This window comes from Ahaetulla prasina, chromosome 4 (genome assembly GCF_028640845.1).
Source record: "Ahaetulla prasina isolate Xishuangbanna chromosome 4, ASM2864084v1, whole genome shotgun sequence".
NCBI classification, from domain to species: domain Eukaryota; kingdom Metazoa; phylum Chordata; class Lepidosauria; order Squamata; family Colubridae; genus Ahaetulla; species Ahaetulla prasina.
Window position 1 is genome coordinate 84611452 of NC_080542.1, and position 20283 is coordinate 84631734.

The 20283-nt window shown below is 38.3% G+C and overlaps 1 protein-coding gene and 1 pseudogene across 16 annotated transcripts in view; both read left to right on the forward strand.

The window, feature by feature from the left end:
* Positions 1-20283, forward strand: part of LARS2 (leucyl-tRNA synthetase 2, mitochondrial) — a 344490-nt gene that overhangs the window by 247913 nt on the left and 76294 nt on the right. For 5 of the 16 annotated variants that reach the window (XR_009155147.1, XM_058183693.1, XM_058183694.1 and 2 more), the window contains exon 20: positions 10512-10560. The exons of the other annotated variants lie outside the window; for them this stretch is intronic. Coding sequence is in view for 4 of the 5 variants with exons in the window: in XM_058183693.1 (XP_058039676.1) it covers positions 10512-10560 (49 nt within the window). In the remaining variant the exon portion in view is untranslated. The remainder of the gene's footprint in view (positions 1-10511; positions 10561-20283) is intronic. 16 annotated transcript variants of the gene reach the window in all.
* LOC131199013 (U2 spliceosomal RNA) lies at positions 4926-5051 on the forward strand (annotated as a pseudogene).

The following is a 20283-nucleotide window of genomic DNA, read 5'->3' on the forward strand; positions in this document are numbered from 1 at the left end:
CTTTTGCTTGGCCCCATGAAATTGGTCTGTGCAATGTTTTCACCAGTAAAACAACCTCAGGTTTGTTGTCTTTTGTTATTCTTTACCAGTGGATACCAAGAAAACTGTGATTATTTGGATCTGAGTTTTAATCCAGATAAAATGAAGGAATTGTGGTTTTTTTTTTGGTTTTTTTTAATAAATAATTTTTATTTCCATTTTCAAACATCATATTTATGTACAAACTATTATCCATCATTAATCATTAATTTTTATTTATTACTGATTCAGGCCTGCCCGATTACCACTTCCTTTCTTCACAACCTCCCTCTCTACCCTCTACTACTTTCACATCCTTCATCTCCTTCATTTTACTACTTCCTCTCTTCCTTCTCCACTCCTCCCTTCTTCCACCCTATCTAACCTCCTTATTCCCCTCCTCCTTCTCTACTCTTTCCTACCTACTTTCTTCCCTCCTTCTACTCCTCTCTCCTTTTCTTTCTGAAGTGGCAGTCGATCATCCCCAATATCATTTTAAATTTCAATTTCATATCTTCAAAAATTACTGTACATTAATAATCAATCCATGTATCATTTTCCCTCCCTTTCCCCCCCTCCTCCCCCTTCCCCCTCCCAGACTTCCCAGAGCAAATACCGGGTATTATGACCAACAATCACAAGCTAAAGTATACAAAATATACATAACCTCCCACCTTTAAAAATTTAAAACTTTAGATCCCCTCACAATAAAAATAAAGAGATAGGAAAGAATAATAAAAGAAAAAGAAAAAGAAAAAGAAGCAATACCAACTTCACATATTACTTCTTCCTACAGTCCATTTTTTAAAAAATTAATCCATCTTCTCAAATTCAATTTTTTTTCCACTTGTATATTCCTTCAAATTTCATAAGTCCATTTCTCAAATTACAGTCCATCTTCTCGAACTCAAATTTTCATCACTTATATATTTCTTCAATTGCCATAACATTTAATGTCTGTTCTTCTTACAGTCCATTTTAAAAATTAGTCCATCTTCTAAAATTCAAATTTTTTTCACCCACTTGTATATTTCTTCAAATTTCATAAGTCCATTTCTTAAATTACAATCCAGCTTCTCAAATTCAAATTTTCATCACTTATATATTTCTTCAATTGTCATAACATTTAATATCCAATCTTCCAATACTATTCCATCAATCAAATATCATTTCGAATAAAATCTCTCAAATATAATATTTCCAGCTTAACTTCATAACTTTTACTATCTATAAACGTGTCAATTAAAACAAATAATCATTTAAACTACATCCACAATATAACAGTAAACAGTTAAAATCATTACATCCACATTATCTAAATTCATAAATTTCACTTTCCATCCTTCACAATTAAATAATATCATCCCATAGATTTATACCATACAAATAGCAAATAACAAAAATCCTATAATTTATATCCTAAACAAATCAATTCCAAAAATTAACCATAATCATCATATTCACATCTTAAACATTCCTCCCCTCTCCCATTCTATTTTCCATCATTTCCAAACCAATTAACTTAGCATCTAACAACAAAGGATTCCCACTCTTTAAAACATTAATATAAAAATGTCTCGCTTTCATAACTGAATTAAGAAAGTACTTTCTACCTCTAAAATTCACTGACAAACCCATTGGAACTTCCCATCTAAAATATATCTGATGTTTCTTACACTCATCCACTAAGAAAGCAAATTCTCTTCTCTTTCTTAACATTTTAGGAGGAATTTCCTTCATCATTTTTATGTCTTGCCCCAATATTTGGAATTTATTTTATAAAAGGCTTGCAAAATTTCATGCCTAACCTTTTTAGATGTAAAATAAATAACCACATCCCTCGGTACTCTATTTTGTCTTGCCCACCAAGAATTAACACGATAAATTCTTTCAATATTAATCTCAAAATCTTCCGGCTCCACACCCTTTATCTGAGCAAAGGCTTGCGTAAAAATCTCTTTTAAATTTTCCTTCCTATTTTGCTTCAAACCCCTCACCCTTATAGCATATTCCATTAATCTATATTGTAATATTACTTTTTCTTCATCTGCCCTGTCTACCTTTGCCTGTATATCTTCCATCTCATTATCTAAGTTCCAATTGTTTTGATTCTTTTGAATTTCCTCTATTTTCCTTTGCAACCCTAAATTAGCTTTATTAATTTCTGCAAGATCATCTTCCATCTGAATACAAGAGCTTAATATTTGCGCAATTGCATCCTTTACCATTTTCATTTCCCTCTTCTGCTCTTCCACCACTTTCTTAAAATCCAACATCTCTTTCTCTATTTCATCAAATTTTTGATCTATTTCTAAAAAATGATTCTCCAAAAACTCCTGTAAAGAATTTCTTAATTCCTTTTTGATTTCTTCTTTTAATTTTTGAATCTGAACTGAAGAAATTTCAAAGTTTTTAATGACTTTTGGCACTATTTACTTAAAAGCCATTTTTTAAAAATATAACTTAATAATGGACCAAAAAAGAAAAATTCAAAAAACTTTTCTTCTAAATCACTATAATCCCAAAGAAGAAGAAAAAATATAAATCATAAAATTCTCGTTTCTTCCATTTAGTCAGTATCTTCCTATATATCTTCTAATTCGACACTAGCTGTTAGTAAGCATTTCTTTAACTTTCGTTTCCAGTACACACATTCCACAAAACCGCCATTTGCTTTCTTCTCTCCTATCTTTGCAACAAATATATCCTCAGGGGCTTGCAGTCTTCTTACAAACAAGTGCTAGAACTCCAGTTTCTGCTCCGTCCACGTTACAATCCATCATAAATCAATTCCTGCCATGGAAATTGGATGCTACATTTCATCTGCCATAAAAGGCAGATGCCTCCCCCAATCTGGAGCTTTTCAGGCTATGGAAGGAGAGCTCCCCGCAAGCCTCAGAAGCTTTTTCTGTGGCTATATTTGGGTGTCTCAACTTCAGCCTGAATGCTCATCTCTCCCTCTTTGCCCGAGGGAAGAGATTTCCAAGCTGTTGGACCTGATTTACGATGTCCTGACAGCTCTACAGACTAGGGAGTTAGCAGCCTAATCAAGGCTGCTTCTCAACGAAGCGGAGCCATACCAGTCTCTGCATCCATCCTGGATATTCAACCTAGTAAACCTTATTAATCAACATATACATGTAATTCTTGACTTACAAACATTTGTTTAGTGATTGTTTGAAGTTACAGTGTTATTGAAAAAGATGATTTATGACCAGTGGCGGGATTCAACCAGCTCACACCGGTTCACCAGAACTTTGTGGAGTTCAGCGAACCAGCTGTATAGTCAAGGCTGTCTGCCTTCCTGCCTAACAATTCCAGTAGCTAACTCTTTGGAATGCTGTTCAATATTTAGCATTGATGGAAGTAAGTAACCAAAGGAAAGACAAAGAAAAAGAAGAAATAACCCACATAGCCATTTCCTCAGCAGAAAAAACCTAGCTCTTTTAAAAAACTCAGGCGGAAAAATAAAGTGCAAGGCAGGGTTTTTTCTTCTCTTTAGCCCAAAAAATTAAGAGATCTAAACAAAACTTTTCTGAGAACACAAATAAACCAGAAAGATGATTGGCATATAGATTGAAAAAAGAGAAGGAAAAAAACTAATTACCAATTAATAGACAATGAAGGGACAGTATGTTACCAAAATGATGAAAAAAATAAAATGATTCATGATTACTATGAAAAATTATATAAACAAGAGACAGTGCCAGAAGAAAAAATAAAACAATACTTAGAAAAGGCTGAATTCCCTATTATACCAGAAACATTTTAAAAGGCACTAGAAGAAAGGATAACAATGATGGAATTGACAGAAACAATTAAAAGACAAAAGAACGGCAAAACACCAGGCCCAGATGGATTACCAGCCGAGTTATGTAAGAAGTTGCAAGAAGTTATAATTAATACAATGCTGGAAGTATTTAATGAACTATTATTGGAAGCGAAAATGCTAACATGGATGGAGGCATACTCTCATTCCGAAAGAAGATTCAGATCTACAATGGATAAAAAATTACAGACCGATTTCTCTATTAAATGCGGATTATAAGATATTTACTTCAATAATGGCAGAAAGATTAAAGAGATTTTTAAATGAATTTATATATACAGATCAAAATGGTTCCTTATCTAAGAGACAGATCAGAGACAATATGAGAATAATTTTGAATACGTTCGAATATTATAAAGGACATCCAGAGAAACAAATATTGTTGCTATTCTTTGATGCAGAGAAGGCGTTTGATAATGAGAATTGGCAATTCATGTTGATGCAATTAAAAGTTATGGACTTTGGGGAGAGATTTACTAACATGAAGAGGATATATATAAGGGGACTTCCGGTTGAGGTTACAGCGGGAACGCACTGGAAAATAGTGGGCTCTGATGAGCTGTGCGAAATCCAGACAGTGAACCGCTGCCAGGAGGCTTTCGAGCTATAGCCGTCTTGTTGGGATGGTGAAGAAAGGAGAGGCGTTTTGTGGACTGTGAGGAATCGGCAATTTCCTCACTGGAAATTGATGATGGCCACCTTGAAGCTGGGACAACCAGACTTAAGAATTGAGCTGGAGCGGCACTTGGATGGAGTGCTAGAACTGGGTGAGATAATTGCCAATTTATACTAAGAAGTAAAATTAAAACTAGAGTTTTAAAAGAAATTTCTGAGCTTGGATTAGCGGTTATCTGGCACTTGGGGGGGGGGGAAAGGCACAAAAAAGAAAAAGTGGAGACTGTAATACAAAAAGCCTAAGAAGAAGTCTTAAATCTAGAAAATTGGGAAAAGTAAATATTTCAAAAGGAAAAGAAAATGATTTTCAGAAGAATACAGCATTTTCTACGATTGCTAAACTTGCTGGATATTTTGACAATTAATTGGATTTTTATAGATAAACCAAACATAGAATAAAATTTTCCCTTCTCGGCCTTTTGGCTAAGATCAAGTGTAGTATCTGTTTTTATCAGTTTAATTGGATTTAATAGACTATTTTATATGGAATAGAATAGAAACGGAATAGAAACGGAGAGTGCCATCTGCTGGAGGAAAGAAAAAGTACTGTAATACTTTACTCAAATAGATAGAACAGAAGAAATAGCAGCTGGAAGATCCGACCTTGGACAAACAGAAGAAGATAATTTGGACACCATGAGAAAATTTAAAGAGTCAGTGTGTTTTACATCTGGGTTTTTGTTTCATCTCTCTTCTCTCCTGGAAGATAGCCTTTAATTGGATTTGATTGTTGTTGGACTTGGACAATTAATAATTGAGGAGATCATTTTATTTTTTGAAGAAAAGAGAACAAATTGAACAAGAAAAGAAGAAAAGAGGAGATATAAGAAAATTAAACAGACTTTAAATTTTGGCTAATTGTAAAAATATATAATTGAGGAGGTTTTAATATTTTTTTAAATTGCTAAAAACTAGAGTTGCAGATTTATGAAGAGCTATTTTTGATGTTTAAAAATATGTGTGAATCTTTAATAGGCAAAAAAGAAACAGAAAATTAGCTGAAATATATAGAAAAAGAAAGGGAAGAGGAGTTTGAAGAGAGAAATTTAAATGAGATGCAAGAAGTTAAAAATATAGAAGAGAAAGTATTAAAAAATAAAAATCAGATAGATAATACCACAGAAATTTTTGGGAATGTAGACAGAATAGAGAGGAAAGGGGAGAAATCCCCCCTTAAAAGGAAAAAAGGGAAATATCTGGAAGAGAAAAGGGAAAGTTTTAGTGAGGGATGATAAAACAATACCAAAAAAAAGGTAAGAGGAATTCAGAAGATGACATGTAACACAAAAAGAAAAAAAAAAGAATTGAGAAGTTAGAGCGAGATAAAGGGTTGAGCAAAAAATTATTAGAAAATGGGATGCTAAAAAGATTGAGAGATGATGGTTAAAGATGAATGGTGATGGGGTAAATATTAGTAAATATATATAACAAGGTAGATTAATGAATGGGAATGGAAAAGTAGGTAATATAATAATAATAGTGATTTTGATGGCTAATTTGTGATAAAGAATTATACAAAAGAGATGAATATTGGAAAAAAATGGGGAGATTAAAATGCATTCTAATAATGATTATGTGTAAGCGGTATAAGATGCGACCCAGTCAACACTCTGTTCATAAAATATGTATGATGAAAGAAATTTTTTAATAAAACTTAAAAACAAAGAGAATATAGTATAAACAATCAGTAAAGGTGATGGTAAATGGAAATATGGCAGAAAAGGTTAATATTATGAAAGGCACAAGGCAGGGATGTCCTCTATTTCCACTATTATTTGTATTGACGCTGGAAGTATTAAATAGAAATATAAGACAAGATAAAGGGATAAAAAGTATGAAAATTAAAAAGGAGGAATATAAATTACAGGCATTTGCAGATGATTTGGTGTTTATTTTAGAAGATCCACAAGAAACAGGGCTAAAATTATTAGAAAGAATAGAAGAATATGGTGAGGTGGCAGGATTGAAAATTATTATTTTTTATTTATTTTTTATTTATTTATTTATTCACACAATAGAATAGAATAGAATAGAATAGAATAGAATAGAATAGAATAGAATAGAATAGAATAGAATAGAATTTTTATTGGCCAAGTGTGATTGGACACACAAGGAATTTGTCTTGGTGCATATGCTCTCAGTGTACATAAAAGAAAAGTTAACTTCATCAAGGTACAACATTTACAACACAAATGATGGTCAATATATCAATATAAATCAGTATATCTAAGCATAAGCATGAAATAACTATACAATATATAAGCATATATATAAGCATACGTATGTACTAACTATATTAATTGGATATAATGGAAGGAAACAATAGGACAGGAACGGTAGGCACGCTTGTGCTCTTATACACACCCCTTACAGACCTCTTAGGAATGGGGTGAGGTCAATAGTAGACAGTTTTTGGTTGAAGCTTTTGGGATTTTGGGAAGAGACCACAGAGTCAGATAGTGTATTCCAAGTATTAACAACTCTATTACTGAAGTCATATTTTCTGCAATCAAGATTGGAGCAGTTAACATTAAACTTAAATCTATTGTGTGCTCATGTATTGTTGTGATTGAAGCTGAAGTAGTCTTCAACAGGAAGGACATTGTAATAGATGATTCTATGAGTTAAACTTAGGTCATGTCGAAGGCGGCGGAGTTCTAAATTTTCTAATCCCAGTATTTCAAGCCTGGTGGCATAAGGTATTTTGTTGTATTCAGAGGAGTGGAGAACTCTTCTTGTAAAATATTTCTGGACACGTTCAATTGTATTGATGTCAGAAATGTGGTATGGGTTCCAGACAGTCGAGCTGTATTCAAGAATTGGTCTAGCAAATGTTTTATATGTTCTGGTTAGTAGTGTAGTGTTTTTGGAGAAGAAGCTACGCAAGATTAGGTTTACAACTCTTAAAGCCTTTTTTGCGATGTAGTTGCAGTGGGCTTTGGCACTTAGATCATTTGATATGAAAACTCCAAGGTCTTTAACAGGGTGGGGCAGGGGTGAAATCTAAAATTTTTCCCTATCGATTCTGTGGCCGTTGTTTAATTGGTGGGGGTGGCTTGGTGGTCAGATGACTATTTATTTATTTATTTATTTATTTATTTATTTATTTATTTATTTATTGTTCACATTTTTATACCGCCCTTCTCCGAAGACTCAGGGCGGTGTACAGCAAATAAAACACAAATACAAAAAAATTTAAAATACAATATATAATTAAAAATCTAATTCCATAAGCTGGATATTTAAAATACGTAGATAAAATTATAAAATAAAATAACCCCCTTAAAATCCCCACTAAAAACCCTCGATTAAAATTTATCATTAGGCCAGCCCTGCTTGATGAAAGAAGAAAGTATTAAGCTTGCGCTTGAAGATCCGAAGATCAGGGAGTAGGCATAGCCCCACGGGTCGTTCATTCCACAGGGCAGGAGCCCCGACAGAGAACGCCCTTCCCCTGGGGGCCGCCAGCCGACATTGTTTGGCCGACGACACCCTAAGGAGGCCCTCCCTGTGAGAGCGCACAGGTCGATGGGAGACTACTGGTGGTCCCGTAAATATCCCGGTCCCATGCCATGGAGCACTTTAAAGGTAGTAACCAAAACCTTGAATCGCACCCAGAAGACCACCGGCAACCAATACAGCCTGCACAGGATAGGTGTTACATGGGAGCAACAAGATGCTCCCTCTATCCCCCGCGCGGCCGCATTCTGCACCAGTTGGAGCCTCCTGGTGCTCTTCAAGGGGAGCCCCATGTAGAGAGCATTGCAGTAATCCAGGCGGGAAGTAACAAGGGCATGAGTGACTGTGCATACAGAGTCCCGATCCAGGAAGGGGTGCAACTGGCGAATCAGGCGAACCTGATAAAAAGCTCCCCTGGCGACGGCCATCAAATGATCTTCTAAAGACAGCCGTACATCCAGGAGAATGCCTAAGCTGCGCACCGATTCCCTGGGGACCGATTCGCCCCCCACAGTCAGCGATGGAATTAGCTGACTCTACCGGGACCCTGGTATCCACAGCCACTCCGTCTTGGATGGGTTAAGTCGAAGTCTGTTCGTCCCCATCCAGACCCGAATGGCCTCAAGGCCCTGGGACATCACATCAACAGCTTCATTGGGGTGGTTCGGGGTGGAGATGTACAGCTGAGTATCATCAGCGTACAGTTGACAACTCACCCCGAAACCATGGATGATCTCCCCCAGTGGCTTCATGTAGATGTTGAACAGTAGAGGTGAGAGAATCGGCCCCTGTGGCACCCCACAAGTGAGGGGTCTAGCGGTCGACCTCTGCCCCCCTGCCAACACCGTCTGCGATCGGTCGGAGAGGAAGGAGGAGAACCACCAGAAAACAGTGCCCCTCACTCCTAACCCTTCCAGCTGTCACAGCAGGATACCATGGTCGATGGTATCAAAAGCCGTTGAGAGATCTAACAGGACCAAGGCAGAGGAGCAACCTCTGTCCCGTGCCCTCCAGAGATCATCAACCAATGCGACCAAAGCTGTCTCCGTGCTGTACCCAGGCGGGAAGCCGGACTGGCATGGGTCTAGATAGACAGTTTCCTCCAGGTACCAGGGAAGCTGCCATGCCACCACACTCTCAACAACCTTTGCCACAAAGCAAAGGTTGGAGACAGGACGGTAATTAGCCAATATAGCTGGGTCCAGGGAAGGCTTCTTAAGGAGGGGCCTCACCACCGCCTCTTTCAAGGCGGCTGGGAAGACTCCCTCTACAAAAGAAGCACTAGTAATTCCCTAGAGCCAGCCTCGTGTAACCTCCTGAGTGGCCAGCACCAGCCAGGAGGGACACGGGTCCAATAAACATGTGGTAGCATTCAGCCTCCCCAGTACCTTGTCCATGTCTTCGGGAGTCACAGAGTCGAACTCTGCCCAAATAATATTCTCAAGACCTGCCTCCGTTGTCCCACCTGAATCCACCCAATCCGCGTCCAGCCCATCCCAGATCTGAGCGATTTTATTGTGCAGGTACCCTCCAAACTCCTCAGCACGTCGCTGCAAGGGGTCCTCCCAAGCCTCCTGAGAAAGAAGGGAACAGGTCATCCTAAACAAGGTGGCTGGGCGGTTATCTGCCGATGCTATAAGAGCTGAAAAGTATTCCTGCTTTGCTGTCCCTATCGCCACTAGATAGGTCTGAATGTGCGACCGTACCAGTGTTCGATCAGATTCGGAACAGCTGGCTCTCCAGACACTCTCCAGGCATCTTTTCCGGTGCTTCATCTCTCTCAGCTCCTCGGAAAACCAAGGAGCCGGTTGAGAGCAGCGCCGGGTCAGAGGCCGCAAAGGCACGACGCGGTCCAAAGCCCCCGCCGCAGCCCTCTCCCAGGCGGCAACAAGTTCTTCGGCTGAGCCATGAGCTAAATCCTCAGGGATCAGCCCAAGCTCCGACAGGAGCCTAGTCAGGTCCATCAGGCACCTGGGACGGAACCACCGAACTGGCTCCGTCTCCCTGCGGTGTGGGTTTGCGGCTCGAAAGTCTAGGCGAAGAAGCGAATGATCCGTCCATGGCAGGGGAGTAATGACTAAATCCCCCACTTCTAGGTCATTCAGCCCCTGTCTCGAGACAAAAATAAAGTCCAGCGTGTGTCCCCCAATGTGTGTGGGCCCATTCACTAACTGGGTCAGGTCCAAGGCTGCCATGGAGGCCATGAACTCCCGAGCTGTCGACGATGTTTCTGGGTGGGCGTAGCCAATAACAATAAAAATAATAAAGTATAAAAAACAATAAGTATCAAAAACCAACTTTCACTCTTTACACACATACAACTCACACACATACACACAAAATGCCACATACAGCTTTTTGAGATTTTGTGTGTTTGTGTAGTTAGAGTGAAACACTACAGAAACACACCATATCTCAGAAAGCTGCACAAATATTTTATTTTATTATTTTATTTTATTGTGGACTTCAAATCCCAGAGTTCCTCAGCCAGCAAAGTAGGAAGTCAAAGCAAGCTTTTTTTTTTCTTCAGCAGCTGAAGAAAGCATGGCATTGCCAACTCGAAAGAGCAGTAATTATAGGTAAGTGAAGAGGGGGAATTGGCTGGGCATGGGTGGGGGCTCTTGTAAGTGGGGGCTGTTAAAAAGTGAGTTTAAAAGTCTGTGAGGATCAGGAAACTCCTCTGGGATCGCCAGAGGAGGCTTTTAAAACCTCGTGGCTTTTTTTTTTTCTGGTTTTTTTTCCCCCTTCGGCTGAAGAGGGTTTTTTTAAAAAAAACTTTTAAAGGATTTTGATGATCTCTGCTCAGCCCCGTGATCATCAGAGGTTTTTTTTTTTACTTTTAAAGGCATGTTTCAGCTGAAGAAAAACTTTTAAAAGTCTGTTTACAAAAAAAAGAACCCTTTTCCAACAGTGACCACAGCATGATCACTTTTGTCTCAATATACGCTCATACACAAATCATCATAATAATGGTATTTCAAACTACAATTTCAAAAAAGCCAACTACGACCTTATAAACATCGACCTCTCATCTCTTGACTGGCAAAATCTATTCTCAACCTGTATCACTCCTGAAGACCACTACAGAGTTTTCCTACTTGAAATCAGTAGAGTCAATAAACTGTACATACCACAAAACACAATCAAAATCAGAAAAAAAACAATTTACCCATATCAATAAAAAAGCTCCAATCCAAAAAAAAAAAATCCCTCTGGAGAAGAAACAAAAAGGGCTATGTAGCAAATTTCAAAAACCACTACAGAAATATATGAAATATATATATAATAAAAATTGAATGCACCAATTACCACACCAAGCAAGAAGAAGACCTTCAGCACACAAATTCTAATCGTGCTTTTTATAATTTTGTAAACAACAAACTTAAAGACCCGAAATCCATCCCACCACTAAAAGAATCTAACGGCAAAGAATATAATGATGAAATTCCCCAACCGCACCAAGAACAACCTAACACATATAGATTTCACTGAAGAAAATGTTGAAAAAGCTCTTCGCCAACTTTATCTATTGGGCCTGATGGATATGTGCATACTTCTTAAAAAAGCTTTCCACTAATATAGCAGAACCCCTAAGCATAATCTTTGAAAAAGCTTTCATGATCAGTTCCCTTCCCAAACTTTGGTCACTAGCCACGGTCATCCCAGTCTTCAAAAAAGGAGACCCCAGCCTAGTTGAAAATTACAGACCAATCTCTCTATGTCAGACCTGGGCAAATTAAGGCCCGTGGGCCACATCCGGCCCTTTGTACGTCCCTGTCCGGCCCGCGTGAGGCCAATCATAAACACCATAAAAAATAAATTGCACTGGTTCAATAATTGTTTTTCTTATTTAACCAATAGACCACAGTTTCACATAACCTAATATACATATTTACAGAGTGCTTTATTCTTCTGATTATCAGTACCAGCTATTCAAAATATTTAATTTAAGTATTTTACAATGAAAGAAAGTTGGTGGCCCTCTGACACAATTCAGGCTTCTCATGCGGCCCCTGATAAAAATTAATTGCCCACCCCTGCTCTATGTTGACTCACCTGCAAAGTAATGAAATCTATCATCAACCAATCCATTACCCTCCACCTAGAAACAAACAACTTACTTTCTAATAAACAATTTGGTTTCAGAAAAAAATTATCATGTAATTTACAACTTCTTCACTGCAAAAACATATGGACTACAAATCTTGATCAAGGCAAAGCAATAGATGCAATTTACATAGACTTCTGTAAAGCTTTTGACTCAGTGGTACATGATAAACTTCTCCTAAAACTAAAATCCTACGGCATCTCAGGACCCCTCCACAATTGGATAACAGCTTTCCTGTCAAACAGACAACAAGTGGTCAAAATTGGCAATGCTCTATCAAATCCTGTTCCTGTCAAAAGTGGCGTTCCCCAAGGCAGCGTTCTTGGACGAACACTCTTCATATTATACATTAATGATCTCTGTGACCATATTACAAGTAATAGTGTTCTCTTTGCTGACGATGTCAACTATTTAACACCACCAACAATACAGCTACCCTTCAAAAAGACCTTGACTTCGTGTCTGAATGGTCTAAAACTTGGAAACTCCAAATCTCAACCAGCAAATTGGAAAAAAAACCCTAAACACTAAGTACAAGCTTGATGGACATTACCTTACAGATGACCCCACCCCAGGGGTGAAATGCTCCCAGTTCACACCGGCTCGCCTGATTAGGTAGCGATGGCAGCTACTGGTTCGGAGGACTGGTAGCAAAAATCCCTGGCCCCGCCCCCCCGCCTCTGCAGAGCCGCACCATCAGCAGAGGTTTTTTTTTTACTTTTTTTTTTTATTTACATTTATATCCCGCCCTTCTCCGAAGACTCAGGGCGGCTTACAGTGTATAAGGCAATAGTCTCATTCTATTTGTATATTTACAAAGTCAACTTATTGCCCCCCCAACAATCTGGGTCCTCATTTTACCTACCTTATAAAGGATGGAAGGCTGAGTCAACCTTGGGCCGGGCTTGAACCTGCAGTAATTGCAGGCTGCTGTGTTCTAATAACAGGCTTCTTACCAGCCTGAGCTATCACGGCCCCCTATTTGTGCATCTGCAAAAAGGCTACAAGAGAAAATACCTGGCCTCCTGCAGACTGATTGGAGGTTCTGTACGAGTGGTTGGAGGTTGGTTGGTTGAATGACGGTTGGTTGAGGGTTCTATACGACGGATGTTTTGAAGTTTAGTGCGATGGTTGGATGCTTTGATTGATGTGGGGTTGGGTGTTGGCCAATTGGTTGTAGGTTTTTCTTTTTATGCAATCAGCATGGTAGTCAATGTAAAGATTGGTTTCGCCTTCGTCTTGTCGTCATTTGAGTTCTATGCGAAGTTCACAGGAGCAAATTCATTGCAGAAATGATAGGTCAGGTCTTGCTCTAAGTTTGTTGAGGCTGAGGTTGGTTCTGGCAATTGTGTTTATGGAATGAATGAACTTTCGTTTGCTGATCTTATTTATGCAGATGACTCTACAGAATTTAGGCACCACTGAGCCATCACTGTTTTTGAATTCAGGTCCATCTCTGGAGACTTCGGTTATTTCACTAGGGTGGAAAGTGGATGGATTGTAATTTATAATGATGTTATGTATTTTATTGATATCTGGTTCATTTGTATTATCTAGCCCAAATGATATAGCATTTTGACATTTTTGTTCTCTCTCAATGGTATCTTTTACTAGTATAGCTACGTTGTTTGGTTGATTGGTAGATGTTTGTGGTTTAGTTTGTGTAAAAGGCAATGTTTGTTTAATTGGGAAAAGATTTTGATCAGCTGAGTTTCCATTTTTTTATGCTGTAATTTTTTTTTCAAGATTTGTGAAATGTGGTTCTAAACATGCTAGTATTCTTTTTTCTAAGTTTGTTTGAATGGAGTCAGTGATAGTTTTTTCCAAGTTTGTTTGAATGGAGTCAAAGATAGTTTGTTGTGATTTTATAGTTGTATCCATGGTTTGTATTCTATCAGACATGCAATTTAGGTAGTCTAATTTAGGAAGACAAGATGAACATAGAGGGATAAATGCAGTATCAGATTGTAGTAGGTTGTCTATTGATTTGTTTATTTTCAGGCAGGAGAAGTGGGCATAGTTTATGCATAGTCTGCACTTCTTGGTTTCTTCACTTTTTTTATTGATTCATTACATTTATAGCATATTATTGATTCATTTTGGGTATTATTTGCTGTGGCAACTTTTGTTTGAGGGCGTTTGGCAGTTTTGTTAGAATTTTTGCTTGGCATGATCAATGTTCCATTTGTATTTTACAATTAATTTGATTAATATCAATAGTGAATGGCAAGGTTCACTCTTTGTGTTCTCCTTTGTTGGAGCCCTCTATGGGGTTTCCTTTTTTTGGAGCCCTCTATGGGGTTTCCTTTGTTGGAGCCGAGCAGAGCCTCTCTCTCTCTCAGTGATAGCGGTGGGAGGATGGAGGTGGGCGAAGGGTTGGGGTTGTGGGTGGGGGTGGTGCTATACCTTCTTAGCGACTCACCTGGTCCTGGCGATCCACCTGGTGTAGCGGTGAAGCAGTGAAGCGGTGAAATAGCAAAGAGGTGATGAAGCAGCAGCTCCAAAGCGGTGATGAAGCAGCAGCTCCAGGAGCGGCGCGATCCTCAGACACTCCCCTCAGGTACGGACAAGCCCCAGCAGATGAGGCACGGACATCCTCCCCAGCAGACAAGGCATGGACGTCCTCCCCGATCTGATCGGAAGCCCCCCGCCAGGTCTCGACGCCGGACTTCCCTGCCCGGCAAAAGAAGGGTTGTTCGAGAATTGTAGCGATGGTGGCGATGGCTCTCACCAAGAGCGGTCGCTTGGGGATTAATAAAGAGAAAACTAAGATATTAGTGAAAAATGTTACAGAGAAGCAGAAAAGGAGTTAACGAAAAAGTTAGATATCCAGATCACAAAGAAAGTAAAATATTTAGGGATTCAACTAACAGCAAGATGTGTTATGATAAAGGAAGATAATTATTACAAACTGATAAAACAAATTGAGATGGATTTAGAGAGATGGAAGAAATTGCAACTATCTTTAATAGGAAGAATAGCAACAATCAAGATGAACATATTACCAAGGTTATTGTTTTTATTCCAAACAGTTCCAATAAAATTGGAGGAAAAAAATTGAAAATTTGGACAAAATAATAGTGAAATTTGTATGGCAGGGGAAGAAGGTGAGAATCAACTTAAAACTGTTACAAGTTGCAAGAACCAGAGAAGGACTTGGACTACCAAATTGGGAATTATATTACCGGGCAGCAGTGTTAATATGGATGAAAGAATGGATTGTATTGAGAAATACAAGACCATTGACATTGGAGGGACATGACTAGCAATTGGGTTGGCACGCCTTTTTATGGCATGGGAAAAATAAGGTACATGGTTACTTTCAAAGACATTATATTTATTTATTTATTTATTTATTTATTTTATTTGCATTTATATCCCGCCCTTCTCCAAAGACTCAGGGCGGCTTACACTATGTAAGACATTATATAAGAAATGTTTTATTATTAGTGTGGGAGAAAATTAGAGAACAAGACTATTTGAAGATACCAGTTTGGGTTTCAACAATGGAAGCACTAATACATCCAAATATTATTAATATAGGAAATATTGTTAGATATAAAGATACTTGTCAGAAAAGGAGAAATTTAAAGATGGAGTGGCTGTGGATGCCGGCATCCCGGTACACTCAGCTGCAACATGGCTGACTTTTGGGGGCAAGTCACTGGCCCCTATGGAGAGGGTGCGCAAACTATAGATCCCCTCACAATAAAAATAAAAAGATAGGAAAGAATAATAAAAAAAAGAAAAGAAAAGAAACAATACCAACTTCACATATTATTTCTTCTTACAGTCCATTTTTAAAATTAATCCATCTTCTCAAATTCAATTTTTTTTCCCACTTGTATATTCCTTCAAATTTCATAAGTCCAATTCTCAAGTTACAGTCCATCTTCTCAAATTCAAATTTTCATCACTTATATATTGCTTCAATTGTCATAAGATTTAATATTCAATCTTCCAATACTATTCCATCAATCAAATATCATTTCGAATAAAATCTCTCAAATATAATATTTCCAGCTTAACTTCATAACTTTTACTATCTATAAACGTGTCAATTAAAACAAATAATCATTTAAACTACATCCACAATATAACAGTAAACAGTTAAAATCATTACATTCACATTATCTAAATTCATAAATTTCACTTTCAATCCTTCACAATTAAATAATATCATCCCATAGATTTATATCATACAAATAGCAAATAACAAAAATCCTATAATTTATATCCTAAACAAATCAATTCCAAAAAAGGTTGAATTTGCTTTTTAAATCCTGTCAGCACTTCTCTAGATCAAAAGTGAAAGATAATTAAAAAGATCACCAGTATTGTAGAGCTGGGGAAATTTTTGCACTGTCAGTTTGAAACAATTTGAAAATTTCCAATGGAAAAAGTACACACAAGAGGTATGGATGACTTTCCTACCTTTCTGCAGTTGACTAGGATATGCCAGTTTGATGAAAGGTAGATGTCTCAGCTCTCTTCTCCCTGAGATCCTCCGCTTTTTGCACCCTGGTACCTCCACCTTTCTGTCTTAATGTAGCTGCTTAGTGATTTCTGCTGCCATTGCCTGTCAGTCACATGGATGTGTTTACCTGATATTTTCCCACATAACCCTGGCATGTGAGGTAGATAAGAATTTCACAGACTATGACATCATTGAAGAATAAACCAAAAGCAGAGAAAAATAAAGTGGATAAAAATGAAATAAATGCAGTAGTGTAAGGCCGGTGACAAGGCAGTCAGCACCCCTTCTCCTTTAGAAGGACATCATTCTCACAAATTATTTATTTTGTTAGATGTTTATCCTGTCTTTATTACTTTATAAGGAACTCAAGGTGGAGAACTTACCTAATATTTGTTCCTCCTCTTAGTTTCCCCACAACAGCAACCTAAGTGGTTTGGGCTGGGAGAGTGATTCAGCCATTTTTCCAAGCCTAAAATGAGACTAGAACTCAGAGTACCTTGGTTTCTAGGCCAGCACCTTAACCACTACTTTGTTTAAAAAGGAGGAAGGAATGTCAAAATAACTTGTAAGACTTGCATGCGAAAACAGGGTTGGAGGAAACAAACTTGTAAAGCTGCATACATCACAGTTAATATTTCATAATAATCACCCATAGAATGATGCAAAAGACAAGAAAGGTTGTTGCAAATTACAATCTGAGATAGACCTGTTAGTAAGAAAGGAGACTAGAATGAGCAATAATACTTTGCAAGATGCATCAAACCTGAAGTCAAGATATTTGTTATTTATTTGCACAAGGCAAGTATTCTTTTTATTTGAAAACTACTTGCTCTGGCGAGGAGAACAGCCGGACATGACAAGGAGGGGAGGGGAGGGGCCTGGCATGGCATGGGGAGGAGAGGCTGGATGAGGAGAGGTGCCCTTTGACGTGAATGCCATTGAGTTGGCATGTACACTCAGTCACATGACCATCCAGACATGCCTACCCAGCCAGTCATTAGGGCAAAGAACCGGTTGTTAAATTATTTGAATCCCACCAATGCTTATGACCATTTTTCACATGAACTCTTGAAGCATACCCACAATCATGTGATCAAAATTCAGACTCTTGGCAACTGGCATGTATTTATGATGGTTGCGGTGTCTCAGATTATGTGATCTCCCTTTGCCGCCTTCTGACAAGTAAAGTCAATGGGAAAGCCAGATTCACTTAACAATTGTGTTGCTAATTTAATAATTGCAGTGATTCACTTAACAATTGGGGCCGGGATAGCTCAGGCAATAGAGAAGCCTGTTATTAAAACACAGAGCCTGCAATTACTGCAGGTTCGAGCCCGGCCCAAGGTTGACTCAGCCTTCCACCCTTTATAAGGTAGGTAAAATGAGGACCCAGATTGTTGGGGGGGCAATAAGTTGACTTTGTAAAAAAATATACAAATAGAATGAGACTATTGCCTTATACATTGTAAGCCGCCCTGAGTCTTCGGAGAAGGGCGGGGTATAAATGTAAACCAAAAAAAAAACAATTGTGGCAAGAAAGATTGCAAAATGGGACAAAAATCACTTAAGAACTGCCTTGCTTGGAAACAGAAATTTTGGACTTGATTGTAAGTCACAGACTGTTTGTACTCAATTTGCTCTAAACTCTACTTCTCTAAACCAGCCTTCTCCCATCTGGAGACATAATTCCAAATTTTGGCCAGATGTATGGCTGAAGCATGAGAAAGTAATATTGGGAAAGGTACAGCATCAGATATTTTATTTTTTTCAAGAGACTAAAAAATCCTTTTTAGGTAGGAAACAAGGAGCATCAGCATATGCTTTTCTTTTTTTCTTTTTCTTTTTTCTTTTTCATCCATGCGATCACTAGATAAGAATTGTATATATATTTTTAATGGACATGTTTTAAGAAGAAGGAGCCAGCAGGAAAATGAATTGCCACTCCAAAGTCCTTATTACATTCTTTAATTAATTTAAAAATGACTTCACACATGGTTGCATAGTTTTTTAATATATAATTTTATTTATGATTTTTTTCTTTAACATCCATAAGTGCTTGATGAACAGTGTATTATCTGGATCAATATACTTTGCATACAATTCTGATAGTAATATTTTCATTTAAGTATACATAATTGCAGTTTTTCAACTTCTAACATCTCTGTATATATAGTAATTATGTTATGTTCTATTATATTTCAGTATACATAATACTGTGTATTCTGTGTATACTCAATTGTGTTGTAAATGTTGTACCTTGATGAACGTATCTTTTCTTTTATGTACACTGAGAGCATATGCACCAAGACAAATTCCTTGTGTGTCCAATCACACTTGGCCAATAAAATTCTATTCTATTCTATTCTATTCTATTCTATACATAATACTGTTTTCCCAATTTCTATTTTCTACTTCTTTTTTCTAACATTTAATAAAATAACCATCATGTTAAAAATATTCTGTATCTAGCCATCATCACTTGCCCTTTTAGAATATCAACTCTTATTAACTTTTTAGTGAATCTTTCCTGCTTGTCCTCTGGTATCTTGCAACTTCTTTTATCATGTTTATTTAATTTAAATATTTCCTCTGCCGCAGCATCTCTCTCTTGCTGTTGAATCTCTAGAGCACCCATCCACAGTTCCCCCATTTTTAGGAGATCTTTCTCTTTAGTCTCTTTTCTATTTTGAATTTCTAAAAAATATTCTATTTGTTCCGTGTTTTAGATTTTTGCTATCTCTTCCATTTCTTTGTCTACTTGTATCATTTTTGGAATTATCTCCTCTATTCTCTCCTCAGCTCTTTCTGGTTTCTCCTCTATTTTCTGAGCTTTTTGTTCATTTTTTATTGTCATTTGCTGGGGTTTTCCTAATCTTAGGACATTTATTCAGACCTATCTGATGGCATTGAGGGAGGCTAAACGTATCTACGTTTCCTCCCTTATTGCATCGGCAGATAATCGCCAATGCACGATAAAATCACTCAGCTTCGGGACAGGTTGGACCAAAATTGGATAGATCCAGGTGAGACGACTGAGCCTCGTCTTGTTGAGACTATTTGGGAGGAGTTTGACCCTGTGACTCCAGAGGAGGTGGACAGGTTACTGGGAAGGCTGAATGCCACTACATGTTTATTGGACCCGTATCCCTCCTGGCTGGTGCTGGCCACACAGGAGGTGACATGGGGCTGGCTCCAGGGGATTATTAATGCTTCTTTGTTGGAGGGGACTGTCCACTCTGCCTTGAAAGAAGCGGCGGTGAGGCCTCTCCTCAAGAAGCCTTCCCTGGACCCGGCCATGTTAGGTAATTATCATCCTGTCTCCAACCTTCGCTTTGTGGCGAAGGTTGTAGAGAGTGTGGTGGCCCGTCAGCTACCCCAGTTCCTGGATGAAACGGTCTATCTAGACCCGTTCCAGTCTGGCTTTTGGCCTGGATACAGCACCAAGACAGCTTTGGTCGCATTGGTTGATGATCTTTGGAGGGCCAGGGCCAGGGGTTATTCCTCTGCCTGGTCCTGTTAGATCTCTCAGCGGCTTTTAATACCATCGACCATGGTATCTTGCTGCACCAGTTGGAGGGTTTGGGAGTGGGAGGAACCGTTCTACGGTGGTTCTCCTCCTATCTCTCTGACCAGTAGCAGACGGTGTTGGCAGGGGGGCAGAGATCGACTACGAGGCGCCTCATGTATGGGGTACCCCAGGGGTCGATTCTCTCACCC